This window comes from Trichechus manatus, unplaced genomic scaffold, assembly GCF_000243295.1.
Source record: "Trichechus manatus latirostris isolate Lorelei unplaced genomic scaffold, TriManLat1.0 scaffold00051, whole genome shotgun sequence".
Classification (NCBI taxonomy): domain Eukaryota; kingdom Metazoa; phylum Chordata; class Mammalia; order Sirenia; family Trichechidae; genus Trichechus; species Trichechus manatus.
In genome coordinates, this window is record NW_004443987.1 from 6,492,834 (window position 1) to 6,510,063 (window position 17,230).

General features: G+C 35.6%; 1 protein-coding gene across 3 annotated transcripts in view; it reads right to left on the bottom strand.

The window, feature by feature from the left end:
- The window catches only part of DIAPH2 (diaphanous related formin 2), a 1,008,160-nt gene that overhangs the window by 922,064 nt on the left and 68,866 nt on the right, over positions 1-17,230 (bottom strand). For 2 of the 3 annotated variants that reach the window (XM_023732386.1, XM_023732385.1), the window contains 2 exons: positions 10,500-10,604; positions 4,073-4,093 (listed from right to left, as the gene is read on the bottom strand). In XM_023732386.1, the coding sequence (XP_023588154.1) occupies positions 4,073-4,093; positions 10,500-10,604 (126 nt within the window). The remainder of the gene's footprint in view (positions 1-4,072; positions 4,094-10,499; positions 10,605-17,230) is intronic. The other variant, XM_004377544.2, reaches the window with a different exon arrangement.

A 17,230-nucleotide genomic window follows, 5' to 3' on the forward strand; every position in this document is an offset into this window, starting at 1 on the left:
ACTGCTGTCTAGTCAATTCTAACTCATAGCAACCCTAACACGACAGAGTAGGACTACCCCACAGGGTTTCCAAGTCTGTAAATTTTATGGAAGCAGACTGCTACATCTTTCTCCCACAGAGCAGCTAGTGGGTTCGAACCGCTGACCTCTGGTTAGCAGCTGAGCACTTTAACCGCTATGCCACCAGGGCTCCTCCCGATTAAGATTACAACCAAGGAAACCCTATGGAGCAGTTCTACTCTGTAACACATGGGGTCACTATGACTCATTGGCAACCAACAGCAACAACAAGGTTCAGAGACATTAAGTCACATAGCTAGTATATAGCAGAGTCAGAATCTGAACCCAGATCTATTTGTCTCTAAACTTTACCGTGACTTCTACTAAAAATGGCATTCCTTTATAAAGTCTATACTGTGAAATTAAAAAGACAGACTCACCAGGTGACAGTATTATTCAATGATATAAATTATTACAAATGAAAGTAAAGTAAACATATTATAAGAGAAGCCTTTAAGGAACATATAATGTAATAGAAACTATATGATTAAGTAGAAGAGTGACAGCATAAGAGAATTAAAAATAAAGTGCTATAAGAGTTCAGAGAAATTACTAGGTGGAAATCAGGGGTTGGGAATAAGGAGAGGCTTCATGGAAGAGCTGTGGAGGAAGGGCAGAATGTTGACAAACGATGGAAAACATTCTATGCAAAAGGAAACCATGAGCAATGTCAGAAGCAGGGCTGCATGAGGCTGAGGGGGTGGTTGTGTTCAGGAACAGGCAGTTTTCCCAGCTTGATTTTAAAGTAAAATTTATAAAAGAGAATAGTGAAAAGTAAGGTTGACAGTAGTTCTAGACGAAGAGGGTTTCAAATTCCTCCATTTCTGCTTCTAATCAGCACTGGATAGACAAAAGAAAAACAGGGCCATGTAGACTTAGCTTATTGCATCTTTCCAATTTTCATCTGGCTTCTGCATCACTCATTTTTTTGGCCAACTTATGTAACAAACTTAAATTTGTTATTCGAGAATTTCTTCTCTCTGGAACACCTCTATGAAATTCTCATCTGCCTATTTTATCAATGAACAAATACCTCCCATCTTTGGAAGATTAATGAGCACATGCAGTGAGAGCCCTTTTGTACCTTATTTTCACCACAGTGATTTTATATATTGTTTTCTCATTCGTCCTCCAGTCTCAGGTGAACAACAACAAGAAAATCTTCCTCTTAAGGCAACCCTACCACCTGAACTCTAGAACTTATCTCTCATCACTTCGTCTAAAAGCTGATTTCTACAGTTTCTTCCCTTTACAGCAGCTTTTGCAAACTCAGATATGAGGAGCAGGTTACAGATAAGAAAGTGGGTATGAAATGGTTTACCCTACTGATCAATCATAACACCTATCTCTTTAAAACACTCTGGACAAAGCAAAACAAAACAAAACTTTTCCATGAAATATATACAGCCTGCTGGCCTGCCAATTTGCAGCCTCTACTTTATTACATCTTCAGGTTTTATCTTCAGTCTGTTTATCTGTCTCCCTTTCCCATTAGACTGAACTTCTTGAGGGTAGGAGTTGTGTTGACTGGGAAGGTGAGACATGTAAACGATTCATTATAATAAAACAGGTTAAATATTATAATAGAACTATATACAAGGTGCTATGGGAAGGAAGGAGTTATCTGGGACAGCATCTACTCATAAGTAACATGAAACTTAATCCTGCTGGATATTTAGGGGCTTGCTGAGCACACTAGAAGAAAAGGGCAGTCCAGTTCAAAGAAACAGAATATGCTTGTTTTAGAGGTATTAAAAAATAGGGTGTTAAAGAATTGCCATGTGTTTCTTTAGGGAGAGAGGACAGGCACGTGCAAAAATGCACTGGATATTAAATAAGAAAAGAAGGCAGCAATATGATCACAAAGCATAATACAGAGTCATCTGAAGGTTTTGAGAAAGGAAATATAGCATGATCTCTAGTAACAGTGTAGAGCATGCAAGGCAGGATGAGAGACTGAAGACAAGGAGACTGCGTAGGCTACTGCAATCACAGGCATGTTAAATAATCAGAGTCTGAACTAAGGAAGTAACTGTGGGTAATTAGGGGAGAGGGTTGAGAGTTCTTTAGGAGAAATAATTCGCAGAACTTCGTTATTGATTGGATGTGGAGGAAGAATCAGTAACATTTCACTGGCTTTTAGCATAGGTCATTGGATTGCTTATGGTGCCAAATTCAGAAATAAAGGCTGGCACCATCCCACATAAAAATAAACTCAAGATTCCTTTACTTCCCAAAACTTTATTATTTACTTCTACCCTTCCTACACCTGGTCTCCAGTTTAATACAGGTCCTCATCTACCCACACAAAAGCCTCCTGGGTAACTTTCAACACAAGTCTCTTCCTGTATTAGTCCAGTGTTTCTCAAAGTGTCTCCTCAAACTACCTTCTTCAGAATCACCTGTGAACTTGGAAAAAAAGCAGATTTCTTGGCCTCACCACAGACCTCATGAATCACAATCCTGGGAGGGGAGAATAAGAACGTGCATTTTGATGCACTTTCCAATTAGAGAAACATTAGCACAATCCAGGCTACCTACTACTATCAAAAATTTTTTTTAAACCCTGCATTCATCATGTCACTTCCTTGCTCAAACTAGTTTCTAATTTTCTGCCTGGACTTTAAGGTCCACTTTCAACTTGATTTTCTAATCTTTCCAATATAGGCTTTTTACTCCAACAAAGTCAACCAACCTCATCTCTTGCTTTCCCCCTCCACACTTCCATACAGACACGTGGCTTGCTTATCTCTCCAAGCCTTTGTGTTTGATATTACTGACAGAACCTGGGAGCCTTACCATAGTTTCCTTTCCCTAGTCAATTCCAGCCATAACAACTACTCTTGAAATCCCAGCTTAAATCAAGAAACTTGCATGCAGTGTTCCCTAATTACTCCAACTCCACTTCTCTCGCCTACATATGAATTCCCATTACACTTATAATCAGCACACACAATGTAAGGTTTAATTATTTCAACACATATTATTGAAACTATAAGGTCTTATCTCATTCTTATTTTCCAGTCACCAGTGCACCTGTCACAGTCCTTGGCATATACTGAACAATAACTAAATTATTTGCTGATTTTTGAAATCATCATGAAAGGGAGATTTTTCCCCCCTAGATGTCACATGAATAAAAAGAAAACCAAGAAGAAATCAACTTTTACAAGCAAACAAGTGTTAAAGACATTTACTATTCTAGATACTGCTGTATTTGGTGTTATCAACGATAATGTTCTCTGCCTTGTTCTCTAAGTATAGAATTCTTAGTCATGAAAGCAAGGTAATTACAAATAGCTTTCAATCATAATACAGGCCCACTTGGTGTCTTATGTAATAACGTATCACGTAATTATAGCAACGAAATACAATGCCTTGAGTACAAAACCTTTAAATGACAGCAACAAAAAGAACTGTAAGAGATAATTTAAGCCAAACACCTCAATCTACCCACTTAATAACTGAAATCCAGAGAAATTACATGACTTGTCCAAAGTCACAGAGCCAATTAGTAGCACTCAACAAAGGCAAGCACCTAGGCCTCTCCTCACTGCACATCAAGGGTTGTTTTCTTACACTACACAGTCAAAGAATCTAAAATCAATGTGAGATATTTTAATAATTTCTGTTAGCCTAAACCAACAGGTTAGAAGTCTGTCCCTGCCATCCTGAGAAATAAAGGTAAAGTACTATTGCAAAACACACAATTTCATCAGAATCATAAAGTCTAACACAGGCATAATTCCAAAAACAAAAAAAAGAGTATACATTTCTACGACAAAATATACAAGCATATTCTAGTTCTAAAAGCACTTCCCAAAATCACATGAGAAAAAAATACTAACCATAGCGAAAGTCTAATCACCTGAACTTAATATTCATCTCACAGCTTTGGTAAAAATATACACCAAAAGAAAAATCAAACATATAAAATATTGTAAGTTAAAATCACTCAATTCCCAAAGGCATAAATTTATATCTAAGGGTAAAACACATCTTTTGTACTCACCGTAACTTTACTTCCAACTATCTGCATGTAGTGGTCAACGGAGAGTGGTTATGGTGTGAAAAAAAAACAAACAGCAACAATATTAGTACTCAGAAGCTTTTCACAGAAGTTTAGTGTTTAGTAAATTAGTAAATAGCTAACCCTATACTTTTAATACTTTAGACCTAGAGGTTAAAACAAATATATCAGTACTAATTTCTATCATATTTCAAAAATGTAGAAAGTCTGTGAAATAAGGATTCCCAAATAAAAGATAATTAGTATTAGATGATTTTTTAAAAATGTACTATAATTGGCTTCTCATATAGTGCAATCTAAACATCAAGTAATACACAATTAAATGTAATCAGGCATTAGGTATCTGACCAGCTCACAGCTCCTCGAAAATAAGTTATCGATAGAAAATCATTTTTTTTCTCTTTCCTTGTTTAGGCACACATACTGACAAGGTTGAAATAAGGTATTTTAGAATATAAATGATGCATTTAAGGTCATGCATCAAGTTAGGAAGTGAACTTTAGGTTAAAAACTGGAAACTTATATTTACATAACTTTAAGGTCTATAATAGTTTTATATTTGGAAACTTAAAATTACAAAAAAGATAAAAGAGTTCTCTATATAATATGAAGACAAAGAAGTATATTATATCTAAATATTCACATATTCATAAAGAAGAAAAAGTTCAAAAACTGCAACTTCAATTGAGCTCTTCTAATGGATAAGAGATAAGAGCATTTCCAAGGGGCAGAATAGTGTTTAAGAAAGCAAGAAATAAAACCATAGTCCCAAACGTAATTTTATGTCAAAATTCAAATATTAATCAAATCATTGTTACCAGATTCTCCAACTTGAGTATCAAGAAATGTCCAGTAACTGTGGGACATAAAGTGATACTCATGAAGAGTATGTCTCTTAGCTCAAGTAGATACAAGAGACTAACTGGGCAGCTTCTGTCTGGAGGTGTGATGGGTAAGCAGAGAGGGTTAGGAGCTGGTTGAATGGACATGGGGAACCAGGGGTGGAATGGAGTGTGCTGTCACAATATGGGGAGAGCAATTGGGGTCACATAACAGTGTATGTATGAATTTTTGTATGGGGAAAAATTTAAAAATAAAAAAAAAATGTCCAAAAAGAGCTAATCCACAATCTAAAACTATTGATCTGATAGCTGTTATTACCGATTATGTGTCCTATTTTTCAAATTTAACTGAAACCCCAGTAAGAATCATAAGTTGAACAGGACACCACAAGACAGAAAAAGATATTATAAGATGGCTTCCTAGTAAATTATTTCAGAGGAATCCATGAATCTCCAAATAAAGAAGAAGCTTTCTTAAACATTCATTCAGCATACTATTTACAAACAGTGATTATTTAGGTGAATAAAAGCCACTTTGGTGCCATTAACAAACTTCTGTATTAAAAGATATGTCATCAGCCTAAAGTATTTCCTCTCACCAAAGTCTTATGTTTTCCTTTGTTTATTTAACACAGGCAGGCATAAAACTGAAGGAAAAAAAAAAAGAATGTGAGTCTGTCATAACAATTAAGGCAGGTCTGTATACTCAGTGAAACAACCAGAATATAGTCAATTTAAGAATTCATTCAGGTTGCAAATTTGTTGAATTTAGCTAAAGCACACATAAGATAATTGGATTGGCTAAGGGAAGCTAAATTAGTTTGGTTACATTAAGTTCAATTGTTTCACCATATCCAGACCATACCCAGAAAAGAAGACCTGAGAAAGAAATTATCAGAAAATGGCAAAAGCATAACCATAATACATGCATACACACAGAGAGAGAGAGAGAGAGAAAGACAGAGAGATATACTACTACTTTTTAAATGCCTGTTATTCAAGACAACATGTCTGTAAATATTATTTGGTATTACTGTTTTAAATTATTACCTATTGAGATTTTTTAAAATGATAAACTGTCAATGGCTAAAGTGTCCTCAAAAATATGTAATTTTACATATTTTTAAATCTCAACTTCAAAGATTCTGATTTAAGTTAGAAATGAACTAGATCCTTAATCTTCTAATAAGGACATTGGCATTTGGCAAATTACCGTGAGGATTTCAGTCAATAACTTTTTCTCATAAATATCTACACATACATACTGGTAAGTGCAGCTCCATTAAATCACTGACATTGTGCCTGTTTTAGTATTATGGATAGGTATGACAACTTTTTCATTATTAACAAAGTTCAATTATCCATTTCTGAAAACACATGGCTGCTGTTTTGAAATACAGCCTCTTCTACATTATTTGTGGCCAAATTATCACATGTACCAACCATCCTAGGTCAGGTCCATAACCACACTTCCTATAGTGAGTTCAGCTCATGGGAAATAACATGCAGAGAAGAGGCTCTTCTCAACCCATCCCACCCCCTATTAAAAGTTCAGTCATCACTGATAAGAGTTAACCAAGCTATTTTTTTTTCCTGTAAACATTCATACAATAACATTCTCTACCATGTGACTTTCACTTAAGGGGGGGAAAAAAACCTAAGCAATATTTTCATCATTATCTTTGGAATTTCCTTTATGTTCTCTTATTCCACACTAATTACAGCAAAGTAATTACGCAGCAAAAAGACTTGTATGCTTTAGAAACCAGATTTGACCATGTATGTATGTATAGTTTCACCTTACTTTAACGTACTTACTTAGGAACGCAGTAGAATGATGGACATTTCTTATTGAGCACATGTTTTGTTTTGTTTTTAGATTCTACACAAAATTACTAATGCAAATGCTAAAGAGGGAAATGTACAATTTATGTATAAATTTAACCACAGTCCTCACTTACATGTTTCACATGTGACTACAAAACATTTTTCCACCAGAGACTCTAGCCCTTAACTTTGTTTTTCCTTCAAGATGGAAGTTTTGACTAACTATAAAGCATTTCCATAAACGAGTGCTTACAATCATATTTACTTTAAACAATATTTTTAATCAGTGTATCAATAAGATGAAAAAGTAAGCAAAAAAAAGTATAAAACATGCTAGACATATCTAAAGCATAATGAAAGACAGACAGCAGGATAGAAACCTTGACTACACATAGGTAAACATGATCAGTGTCATGATCATGAAGAGACCAAAAAGATCAGAGTATTGTTTGTCACTGAAGAGTATCCCTCTCACCTTCAGAAGGAAATTACATAAGCAACTTCCTACGTTTTAATAACAGAGAACACCACATTAATTAATATCTACCCAAAGTGAGGAAGCTGGAAAATATCTTGTCAATGGGCTTTCCTAATATTTGTTCCATAAAAAATATTAGCAAATCAAATGTATAATGCTTGAACTCTAACAAAAGTGCTGTGCACATATCAAGTGGTCAGATATATGCTGAATGAACAAATAAGAATCATAATAGCTATAGCACTGACAATGAGGCTAATGCCTTAAAAATGGAATTTTCATGTCTTTTGAGAAATATTCCGTTTCCATCTTCTGAATAAAGCAATTCAAGAGAGCTCATGAAATATTTACCAAAACTTTAGCATTTTAATCTGATAAATGAGTATATAACCTAAAATGTGCATTTATTTTGGTCAGTTGAAAAGGAAACAATATAGGAATAAATGAAAACTAGTTTGTAGAGAGATGGAGAGTAAAAATCAAAATGGTAAGAAATAAGAGCTTCATATAATCTTCATTATATTCTGTCCCTCTTACATACACACAACAACAACAAATGAGCCAGTGACACTAAAAAGAAAAAGTTATCATTAAAAACACCACATAATTATTCATATACTGTTATCTGTACTTTGCACTCAGATTTAGCTATATAGATTCACTAGTGTATTTGCCTTTAGGTATTTGAAAAATAACACTGAAGGTACACCCTGCATTTCCTAAAGCATTTTACTGTGAACAATAACTTGAGTGCAAAAATGAGAAGAGATTCATCAGAATTTCAAAGTAAAACCCTATGCATCACCTAATTCTATTGAAAACGATGCTCATGGCAATTTTCACTTATCACTGGAAACATATTTCTGCCCTTGGATACCAAAAGCAAATTAAAAAACATGCTGTTGCTCCGCTCTGGCAGAGCTGCAATGCGTTATGTTTAAATAGTTCAGCATTCAAATTTAGCTTGCTAAAAGTACAATATAGAATCAATACAGTCATAGAATTCAGTGCAAAATGCATAGTTATCGCCACTGGAATTACCATACTGAAATAGAATAGGATATCCAAATAATTTTATAATTTTTTTGGCAACGAAGAACTATTTCTTCACTGATCAACTTTCAAATTTAAAATATGTATGATATATATCTCTATGGAGCCCTGGTCATGCAGTGGTTAAGAGCTCGACTGCTAACCAATAGGTCAGCAGTTCGAATCCACCAGCCACTCCTTGGAAACCCTATGGGACAATTCTACTCTGTCCTGTAGGGTCGCTAAGAGTCGGAATATATCCTAGAGAAATAAGAGCCATCGCACGAATAGATATATGCACACCGATGTTCATTGCAGCACTGTTCACAATAGCAAAAAGATGGAAACAACCTAGGTTTCCACACAATGGAATAGTACGCAACGTTAAAGAACAACGATGAAGCCGTGAAACATAACATGGAGGAAGCTGGAGGGCTTTATGCTGAATGAATTTACTCACTCAAAGAAGGACAAATACTGTATAAAACCACTATTACAAGAACTCAAAAAAAGGTTTAAACAGAAGAAAGCATTCTTTGACGGTTACGAGGGTGGAGAGTGAGGGTGAGGGTTATTCACTAACTAGATAGTAGACAAGAATTAAGAATTATCTTAGGTAAAGGGAAGGACAGCACACACTACAAGGGAAGTCAGCACAACTGGACTAAACCAAAGCTAAGAAGTTTCCTGAATACAATCAAACACTTCAAAGGACAGAGTAGCGGGAGTGGGGGTCTAGGGACCATGCTTTCAGGGGACATCTGGGTCAACTGGCATAACAAAGTTTATTAAGAAAATGTTCTGCATCCTACTTTGGTGAGTGGCGTCTGGGGTCTTAAAAGCTTGCAAGCAGCCATCAAAGATGCATCAATTGGTCCCAACCACCTGGAGTAAAGGAGAATGAAGAACACCAAAGACACAAGGAAAGTAGAAGTCCAGGGGACAGAAAGGGCCACATAAACCAGAGACTTCATCAGCCTGAGATCAGAAGAACTAGATGGTGCCCAGCTACCACCAATGACCGCCCTGACAGGGAACACAACAGAGAGTCCTGGATGGAGCAGGAGAAAGATAGGGTGCAGAACTCAAATTCTAGTAAGAAGACCAGACTTAATGGTCTGACCGAGACTGGAGGAACCCCGGAAAAGCATGGCCCCTGGATTCTCTATCAGCCCAGAACTACAATAATTTCCAAGGCCAATTCTTCAGACAAAGATTGGACTGGACTGTGGGACGTAAAATGATACTCGTGAAGTATGAAATGAAGCTGAAGTAGATACAGGAGACTAAACGGGCAGTTTCTGTCTGGAGGTGAGATGAGGAGGCAGAGAGGGTTAGAAGCTGGTTGAATGGACATGGGGAATCGGGTGGAAAGTAGGAGCGTGCTGTCACAGTACAGGGAGAGCAATTAGGGTCACACAACAATCTATAAATTTTTATATAGGAGACTAACTTGAAATGTAAACTTGCACTTAAACTACAACACCAAACAAAAAATATGAAAAAGAAGTGATAAGAATAAAGAGTAGATAATCTGCCTTTATCAACATGCAACAATTATTTTAAAATTTTTTTCAGATATTCTATTAAATTAGGTTTTTAAAAAAAAAACCACACTACCACACTAAGTTTTTCTCCTGTTGATAACAAGTCCTTTCAATGAACCCTATTGTTAAAGCTTCTAAAACTCACAAAAACAGATTTGACTAATAAAGCTGTACAATGACAATTATGAGGCAGTTTACATAATTGGCATTACATAAAATAATAAAAAAGGAACAAAACTGCGTATTTAAAAATATTGCCAGAATGCATGCAAGCAGACACCAGACATGTAGCTTTAATGTAAATTTAGTTAAAGCTTGTGACTAGGCTATGTTTGTCTTCTACCTCAAAATCCAAAATTTTATCTAACAAACCATATATTAAGTGAAATAGCTGAAAAATGGTACCTATTTTTAGTAAGTGCACAAAACATCTGCTCCAAAGCTCACTGGATTATCTCAGTGTCTTCTGTCCTTAGCCTTTCTTATTTATAATAATGGAAGTATCTCATTTTTAATTATGAACAGTTTTGAAATATATAATAAAAATACATGTATAAACTGTTTTCTGAATAGTCTAGATGAGTATATTGAGGCAGGAATGTGAAGATTTAAAACTCTTTTTTTTAAAAAAGCAGATAATGCTAAGCTCATTATGTTGGTGCTGAGAAAGTCTCACTACTTACAGATTTGGCAGTGGCAGAAATGTACTGGACAACCATCTCACGTTTGGTGGTAAAATCCTTATTTCGCAAAGGAGCTTTTCGTTCTTCATTAAGGTTCATATCCTCCTGTTTGAAAGAACACATACTGTGAGCAATGAAAAATTTCTGCTTATGAGTTTCAAAAGTACATAATGTTAATATTCTTTTTGTCTTAAAATGAAGTCTCTGGGCAGCACAAACGGTTAGCGTGCTCAGCTGCTAATCAAAAGAATAGGGGCTTAAGTCTACCAATGTGCCTCAGAAGAAAGGCCTGGTGATCTACTTCTGAAAAATCAGCCATTGAGAACCCTATGGAGTACGGTTTTTCTCTGGTTTACATGGGGTTACCATGAGTCAAAGATGACTCCACAGCAACTAAACCAGTTGCTGTCGAGTTGATTCCAACTCATAGACACTCTGTAGGACTGAGAAGAACTGCCCCATAGGGTTTCCAAGGAGTGGTTGGTGGATTCGAACTGCTTTACCTTCTTCAGCAAATAAACACTACACTCTTAAAATTATTACTCACAAGTAACGTAAGAATGAAATGAGAAGGTTAAAAGTTCAATTAGCTGCCTGTTCATTAATTTGTATTATAATTCTGATTTTTATTCTCATTCTGTCTCTCCATAAATCTTTAAACAGATGACAATATAATTTTTAAAACTTTTCCCTAGTCTTCTAACATCATTTTCTATTTTCCTATCTCTCCCACTGTGTTTATTTTTTATTATTATTATTTTTTACTTTTTGAAAGGATTAGTCAAGCTTTTACACGTTTTTATACCTCTTCCTTCTCTATAAAACAGAGATAATGCTTATTCTTTCTATAAAGTTGCTCTTTTATTAAGTATTGTTTCTGTTTCTCCCTCATGTCGTGATTCCAGTTTAAAGCTGGATTTTCTACTTGATAGTTTTAAATCTTAACTTGATTTCATCATGAAATGTTTGTCCTCTTCTTTCTCCTTCTCAATAGTAATTATTCAAATATTCTCCAATTCCTGTGCTGAGGGGACCTATACCCTGAAGAGAATGAACCAATGATATTCTTTGTTGTTGTTGTTATGTACCGTCGAGTCGGTTCCAACTCACAGCGACCCTACAGGACAGAGCAGAGCTGCCCCATAGGTTTCCCAAGGAGCAGCTGGGTGGATTTGAATCGCCAACCTGTTGGTTAGCAGCCAAGCTCTTAATCACTATGCCACCAGGGTTCCAATGATACTCTAGTACTAAATATATACTCTAGCATGAACAGTGATTATAGTTATGTTTGATTAAGATTACAAATTTTTACAATATTTGTTTAATTTACTCTTTTCTGAAGATATGTTCTCTGATTCTTAAAATTCCAATCAAAACACCGGGATTTTTTTTTTTTTTACATAATTAAATAACTGGCCAGATCTACCTGGAATTAATTAACTACCTTGTGTTTTCAAAAGGTACAGTTAGCTTTACCTACATATAGATCCTAGCCACATAACATAGAAGCTTAGATGGAAAACCAAGTTGAAGGAAAAAAATTGTCCAAATATATTATGTCTAAAAATAGTACGGAGGCAAAGCAGACAAAAAAGTGAATGTTACTGAGTATTGCACAAAACTTCATCTATTTCTACTTTCAGGTCCTGTTGGAGGGATCCTACTTTGAAAACTTACATATACCTCTTTGTCATCAGGAGTGGAAATACAGAACATATATTTAGATATAGAAAACAGATATTTTAATTTTCCCATAATCTTTAATCTTGAGCTCAACATTGGACCAGTGGTTTCCAGAAATTACATAAATCCGGAGATTACAAAAAGGATCCATTAGGGCTTGGAAGATAAATATTTATTTTTAATCAACAAAACAAAAATGATAATCGTTACTAATACTTAACATGTGAATAAACACTGGAACCTTCATTGGATCCATAGGTTCAAATGATACAAGAGGTATCTCAGGAGAGGAGTGGGCATTCATAATGCACATTTGTTCACTTTCTGAGTACTGCAATATACTATAGTTTACGCGTTAAGCAGATTTATAGATTATTTTATCTAGTTATAATTAAATCAACCATCATAAAATGGAAAAGTGGCTTTAAAAGATTTCTGCAAAGACAGCAGACTGGGATAATAGGATAATATCAATAATGTAAGGACAAGGGAATAAGAAGATTCTAAGCTGTTATATCTCCAATTCATAATTATGAGCCTCATCAGCCACACTAAATGGTAAAAGCAATTAAAATGTAGCACTAATAAGAAACTGACCCCACAAGATTGAAACTGCCAAAATAATTTCTTATTTGAAATATGGATGTATATCCATCACCAATGATGACCCTCAGTGTAAGTGTATACTGTACCTTAAAATATTAGATAAGGATAGTATAACCCGCCCATTGTTGAAGAGTCAATTTCGAGTCATAGCAACCTCACGGGGTTTCCAAGGCTGTAAATCTTTATGGAAGCAGACTGCCACATCTTTCTCCTGCAGAGCGACTGGTAGGTTTGAACTGCTGAGCTTTTGGTTAGCGGCCAAGTGCTTTAAAGGACAGTATAAAGCTACCTCAATTTAGCAAGACATTTAAAAGCAAAGCATCCAGATCATGAAGAAGGCTTCTACACTTTCTCAGCAATAATTAAAATCATGTGATACTCAATCCAGTATGTTAGTGAAATTTTGTAAACTTAATGACAAATGCTTAGAAACCTTTTTTGAATTTTCTTTCTTTAACAGCAAAAGACAAATGGTCCCATGGCATTGGGGAAACACTTGGTAAAAGCAGCTGAAATAATACATGTAAAACATGGCAGTAAACTGAAACACATTCCTTTGTCAGCAAATACCAACAGAAGACACATAGAAATCATCGTTGAAAATTTGCTGAACAAGTATTAGAAAAATTACTCAGTGTGGGAGGTTTACTGTGTAGTTGGATGAAAATATAGCTTTTACAAAATCTCGGCTTATAGTACGTGCAAAATTGTTTCAACAATGAAATATATAAAGTACTTTTCTTTGACTCGCTAAAGGAAAGATCTAACAGAGAAAATAAAATACCAAATATAAATGACGTATTTCATAAAAAATATGTGTTATGGATAAACTGTAAGGGGAAGGATTCCGGAACAAGGTAAACCCACATGTGAAATCTGGCCATTGCAAACAAAGTTTAAACTGAAATACATAGTGTTACAGAAAGTAAAACATGTAGCAATCTTTAAACAAAAGCAAGATATTTAAAATACAGTCGAATATTTATAATATTTTTTAAGTGAGAGAGGAAGTGATCATGGAAACATACAATTTACAGAGAAACCTCTGGTTATCTCAGGACATGGATTTAAAGACTGTTCACATATAGCACAACTTAGATATTTTTCATTGACAAACAGGCAAGTAATCTCTCGACATTTTCACAATTAGTAAGAAACTAACTGCTTTTCAAATGAACTTTACTGAAAAAGACATACACTGGCAGACCCAACTCCCAGGTCAATTTCCTTCACCCTTGTTTGAATCACCTCTTCCTGCTCTTTCCTGGTACTGGATGGCAATGTCTGGAGTGGATGTGAGGAGACAAACAGGACGATGAGGGTCTACACATTAAGGATGTGGAAGGAAAAACAGGAAGAGCCTGTGTCCCTGATAACATGAAGACTCATTTATTAAAGCCCATTTTGAACCCATGTATTTAAAATATAAAAATGCAACATCCCAGATTAGTTGCAAGAACAGCTTACTGTCATCAAGGAAGATGGAAATTTACTAGCCATGGTTTAGCAAGAAACCTTTGCTTGATTCCTGGATTGAACTGATAAAAGTTAACTCTATGATTTAATAAGTGATGCTAACAATGTTCCGTTTGGACCTATGTATCTTTGTCAAATTTATGTTTCAACTATAACAGACATTAAACCAAACATCAAGATAAAATGAACTTGGAAGTAAACCTAATTACTGTCTGTTTTTAAACAAGACATAAAAAATAATGGTACATTGACATTGTTCTCACTAAAGAGTTATTAATCATGACAGCAAAGACTTTTGTACCATTAATAAACAAAATAAAATTATTTTAAATATTTTAAAATATTGTTCTTCCCATTTTTTTATCTTTTACTTACTATGTGTGTATTCCAGAATTATATAATATTAGTACATATAAACATGCATACAACTTTTCAATATATTGGCATTACTTGCTCAAATAGTTTTTGTTTTTCTGATGAGGTGGGAAATCAAAAAGTTTAGAGGCTACTGCAGTAGTCCAAGGGTCAGCAAACTTCTTTCTGTAAAGGGCCAGACAGTGAATACTTTAGGCTTTGCTGGTCACACAGTCTCTGTCTCAACTGTTCAACTCTGCAGTTGTAGCACAAACACAGTAATAGGCAATCCATAAACAAATGGGGGGGTTGTGTCCAATAAAATTTTATTTATGAACACTAAAATTCATCTGATTTTCACACGCTAGGAAATATTCTGCTCTTGCAGGCTGTGCAAAAACAGGCTACCGTAGTTTGCTGACCTCTAGTTTAGACTGTAAATTCCTTGAGGGAGTGATAGTGTCTTTGGCATCTTTACGTCCCCTGCACCATACAAAGAAGCTAACATTCAGCAGAGTTGTCAAATAAAGCTCCCTATGGCACAGCAATTATCTTTTCTTTGTCGTTTCTACAATTACACTTTATATTCTAATGTATCACCCCCACCAGAACATAAGCTCCTTGATGGTAGGGATTTTCTTTGAGTTGTTCACTATTCTCTCCTTTAGAGCTTAGAACAGTAACTGGCACATAGAAAGCACTGGACCTTGATGAACTAAATTGTTCAGGCTTTCAGAACATTTTAAATGCCAAACAATAAATACTGAAATTCCAGAAGTGACAGTGGGTTTTATGTTATATTTAGATCTTCCCTGCTTCCTCCCTGAGGTTTGGGCTAAGTATCCACGGTAGACTATTCACAGCTATCCTGCTGTTGTTATTTGGTGGGTGCTATCAAGTCAATTTCAACTCATAGCAACCCCATGTGACACAGTAAAACTGCGCCGTAGACTTTTCTAAGCAGTAATCTTTATGGGAGCAAATCGCCAGGTCTTTCACCTGCGGAGCTGCTGCGTGGGTTCGAACCACCAACCTATCGGTTAACAGCCAAGCACTTAACCATTGCAATACCAGGGCTCCTTACAGCTATCCTATTGTTGTATTAGGTGCCATGGAGTCAATTTTGAATCATAGTGACCCCATGTGACAGAGCAGAACTGCCCCATAAGGTTTTCTAGGCTGTAATCTTTATGGGCACAGACTGCCAGGTCTTTTCTCCCACAGAGCTGCTGGGTGGGTTTGACCTGCCAACCTTTCGGGTGGCAGCTGAGTACTTAACTGCTGCGCCACCAGGGCTCCTATAGCTATCCTAGTACTATGGAAATAATTCATTTACTTGCTTGTCTCCCTGACTAAACTCTGAGCTCTAGGAGGGCAAGGGATGTGTTGAATTCATCTTTGTACCCTTAGCACCTAGCATACTACCTGGCATATTGTATGTATTCAATAAATGGTTGCTGAAATGCATTCATGCCAATAAATACTAATAGAATATTTTAAATCAGAAAAAAATATGTATTTTTGAAAACATTTCTATGTATAATCTAAGAATACCCAAACCCCACTGCTGTCCAGTCGATTCCAACTCATAGCGACACTATACGACAAAGTAGAACTGCCCCATAGGCTTTCCAAAGGCTGTAAATCTTTACTGAAGGAGACTGCCACATCTTTGCCCCGTGGAGTGGCTGGTGGGTTCGAACCACTGACCTTTCAGTTAGCAGCTGAGCGTTTTAACCATTGCACTACCAGGGCTCCTATAATCCAAGAATAGAGGCAGTGAATTATGAAGTTTTCCAGCTACGATCTGAGTAAATTTGAAAACCTAGTTCCTTTCCTTCCTCTTCCTGGAACTCCTATCTTGTTCCTTCAATTGTCACCCTTACATGAGAATTATATACGGTAAGGAAATGAAAAACTGACCCAGATTTAGTTACTATTTAGACCTACTTATTGGGTAAGATTTACTCATCCTTTATAAGCTTCTCTTAGAAGTTTGTGTAAGAAAACAAAACATACTGTATAGGAATGATGCTAGTCTAATGATATAGAGTAGGAATACTTAAAACGTAAATGTAATCAATGGAATTTACGCTGTCTAGATAATTCTAGGAGTCCTGATGTCTTTTATTATGCAACGGTTAAGTACTCAGCTGCTAACTGATTTTGCTAGGAGTTGAAATTGATGGCACCTAACAACAGACAGTATCTGAAAATCTAATCATTTCTGAAAACTATTTCATGGCTTATTATAAATTTTAAGACCTAATCTACTGAAAATTTATTTTATGGTAACTTAGCGATTAATTAAAATTATTTATGCTAAGAGCACTAAACGGTTCTCATCCAAGCTAACCAACTTCTGAAAGACAGGTTGGATGAGAGAGAAACCCATGATAGCAGTCTGGGGAAAACAAGTATGCTTGGGTTATTGTACAACACCTGGTATTCAAGGTCTAACATTCTCCTAAATTGATGAAAGACAAAAGGGAGGGAACAAAAATTAAAAGCTTTGAGATTATTTATGAGAGTTCTAACAGAGGGAATATGGGAATAGATAATTTAGTATTTATTGCATACAACTATAAACCCAAAAAAACCCAAACCCATTA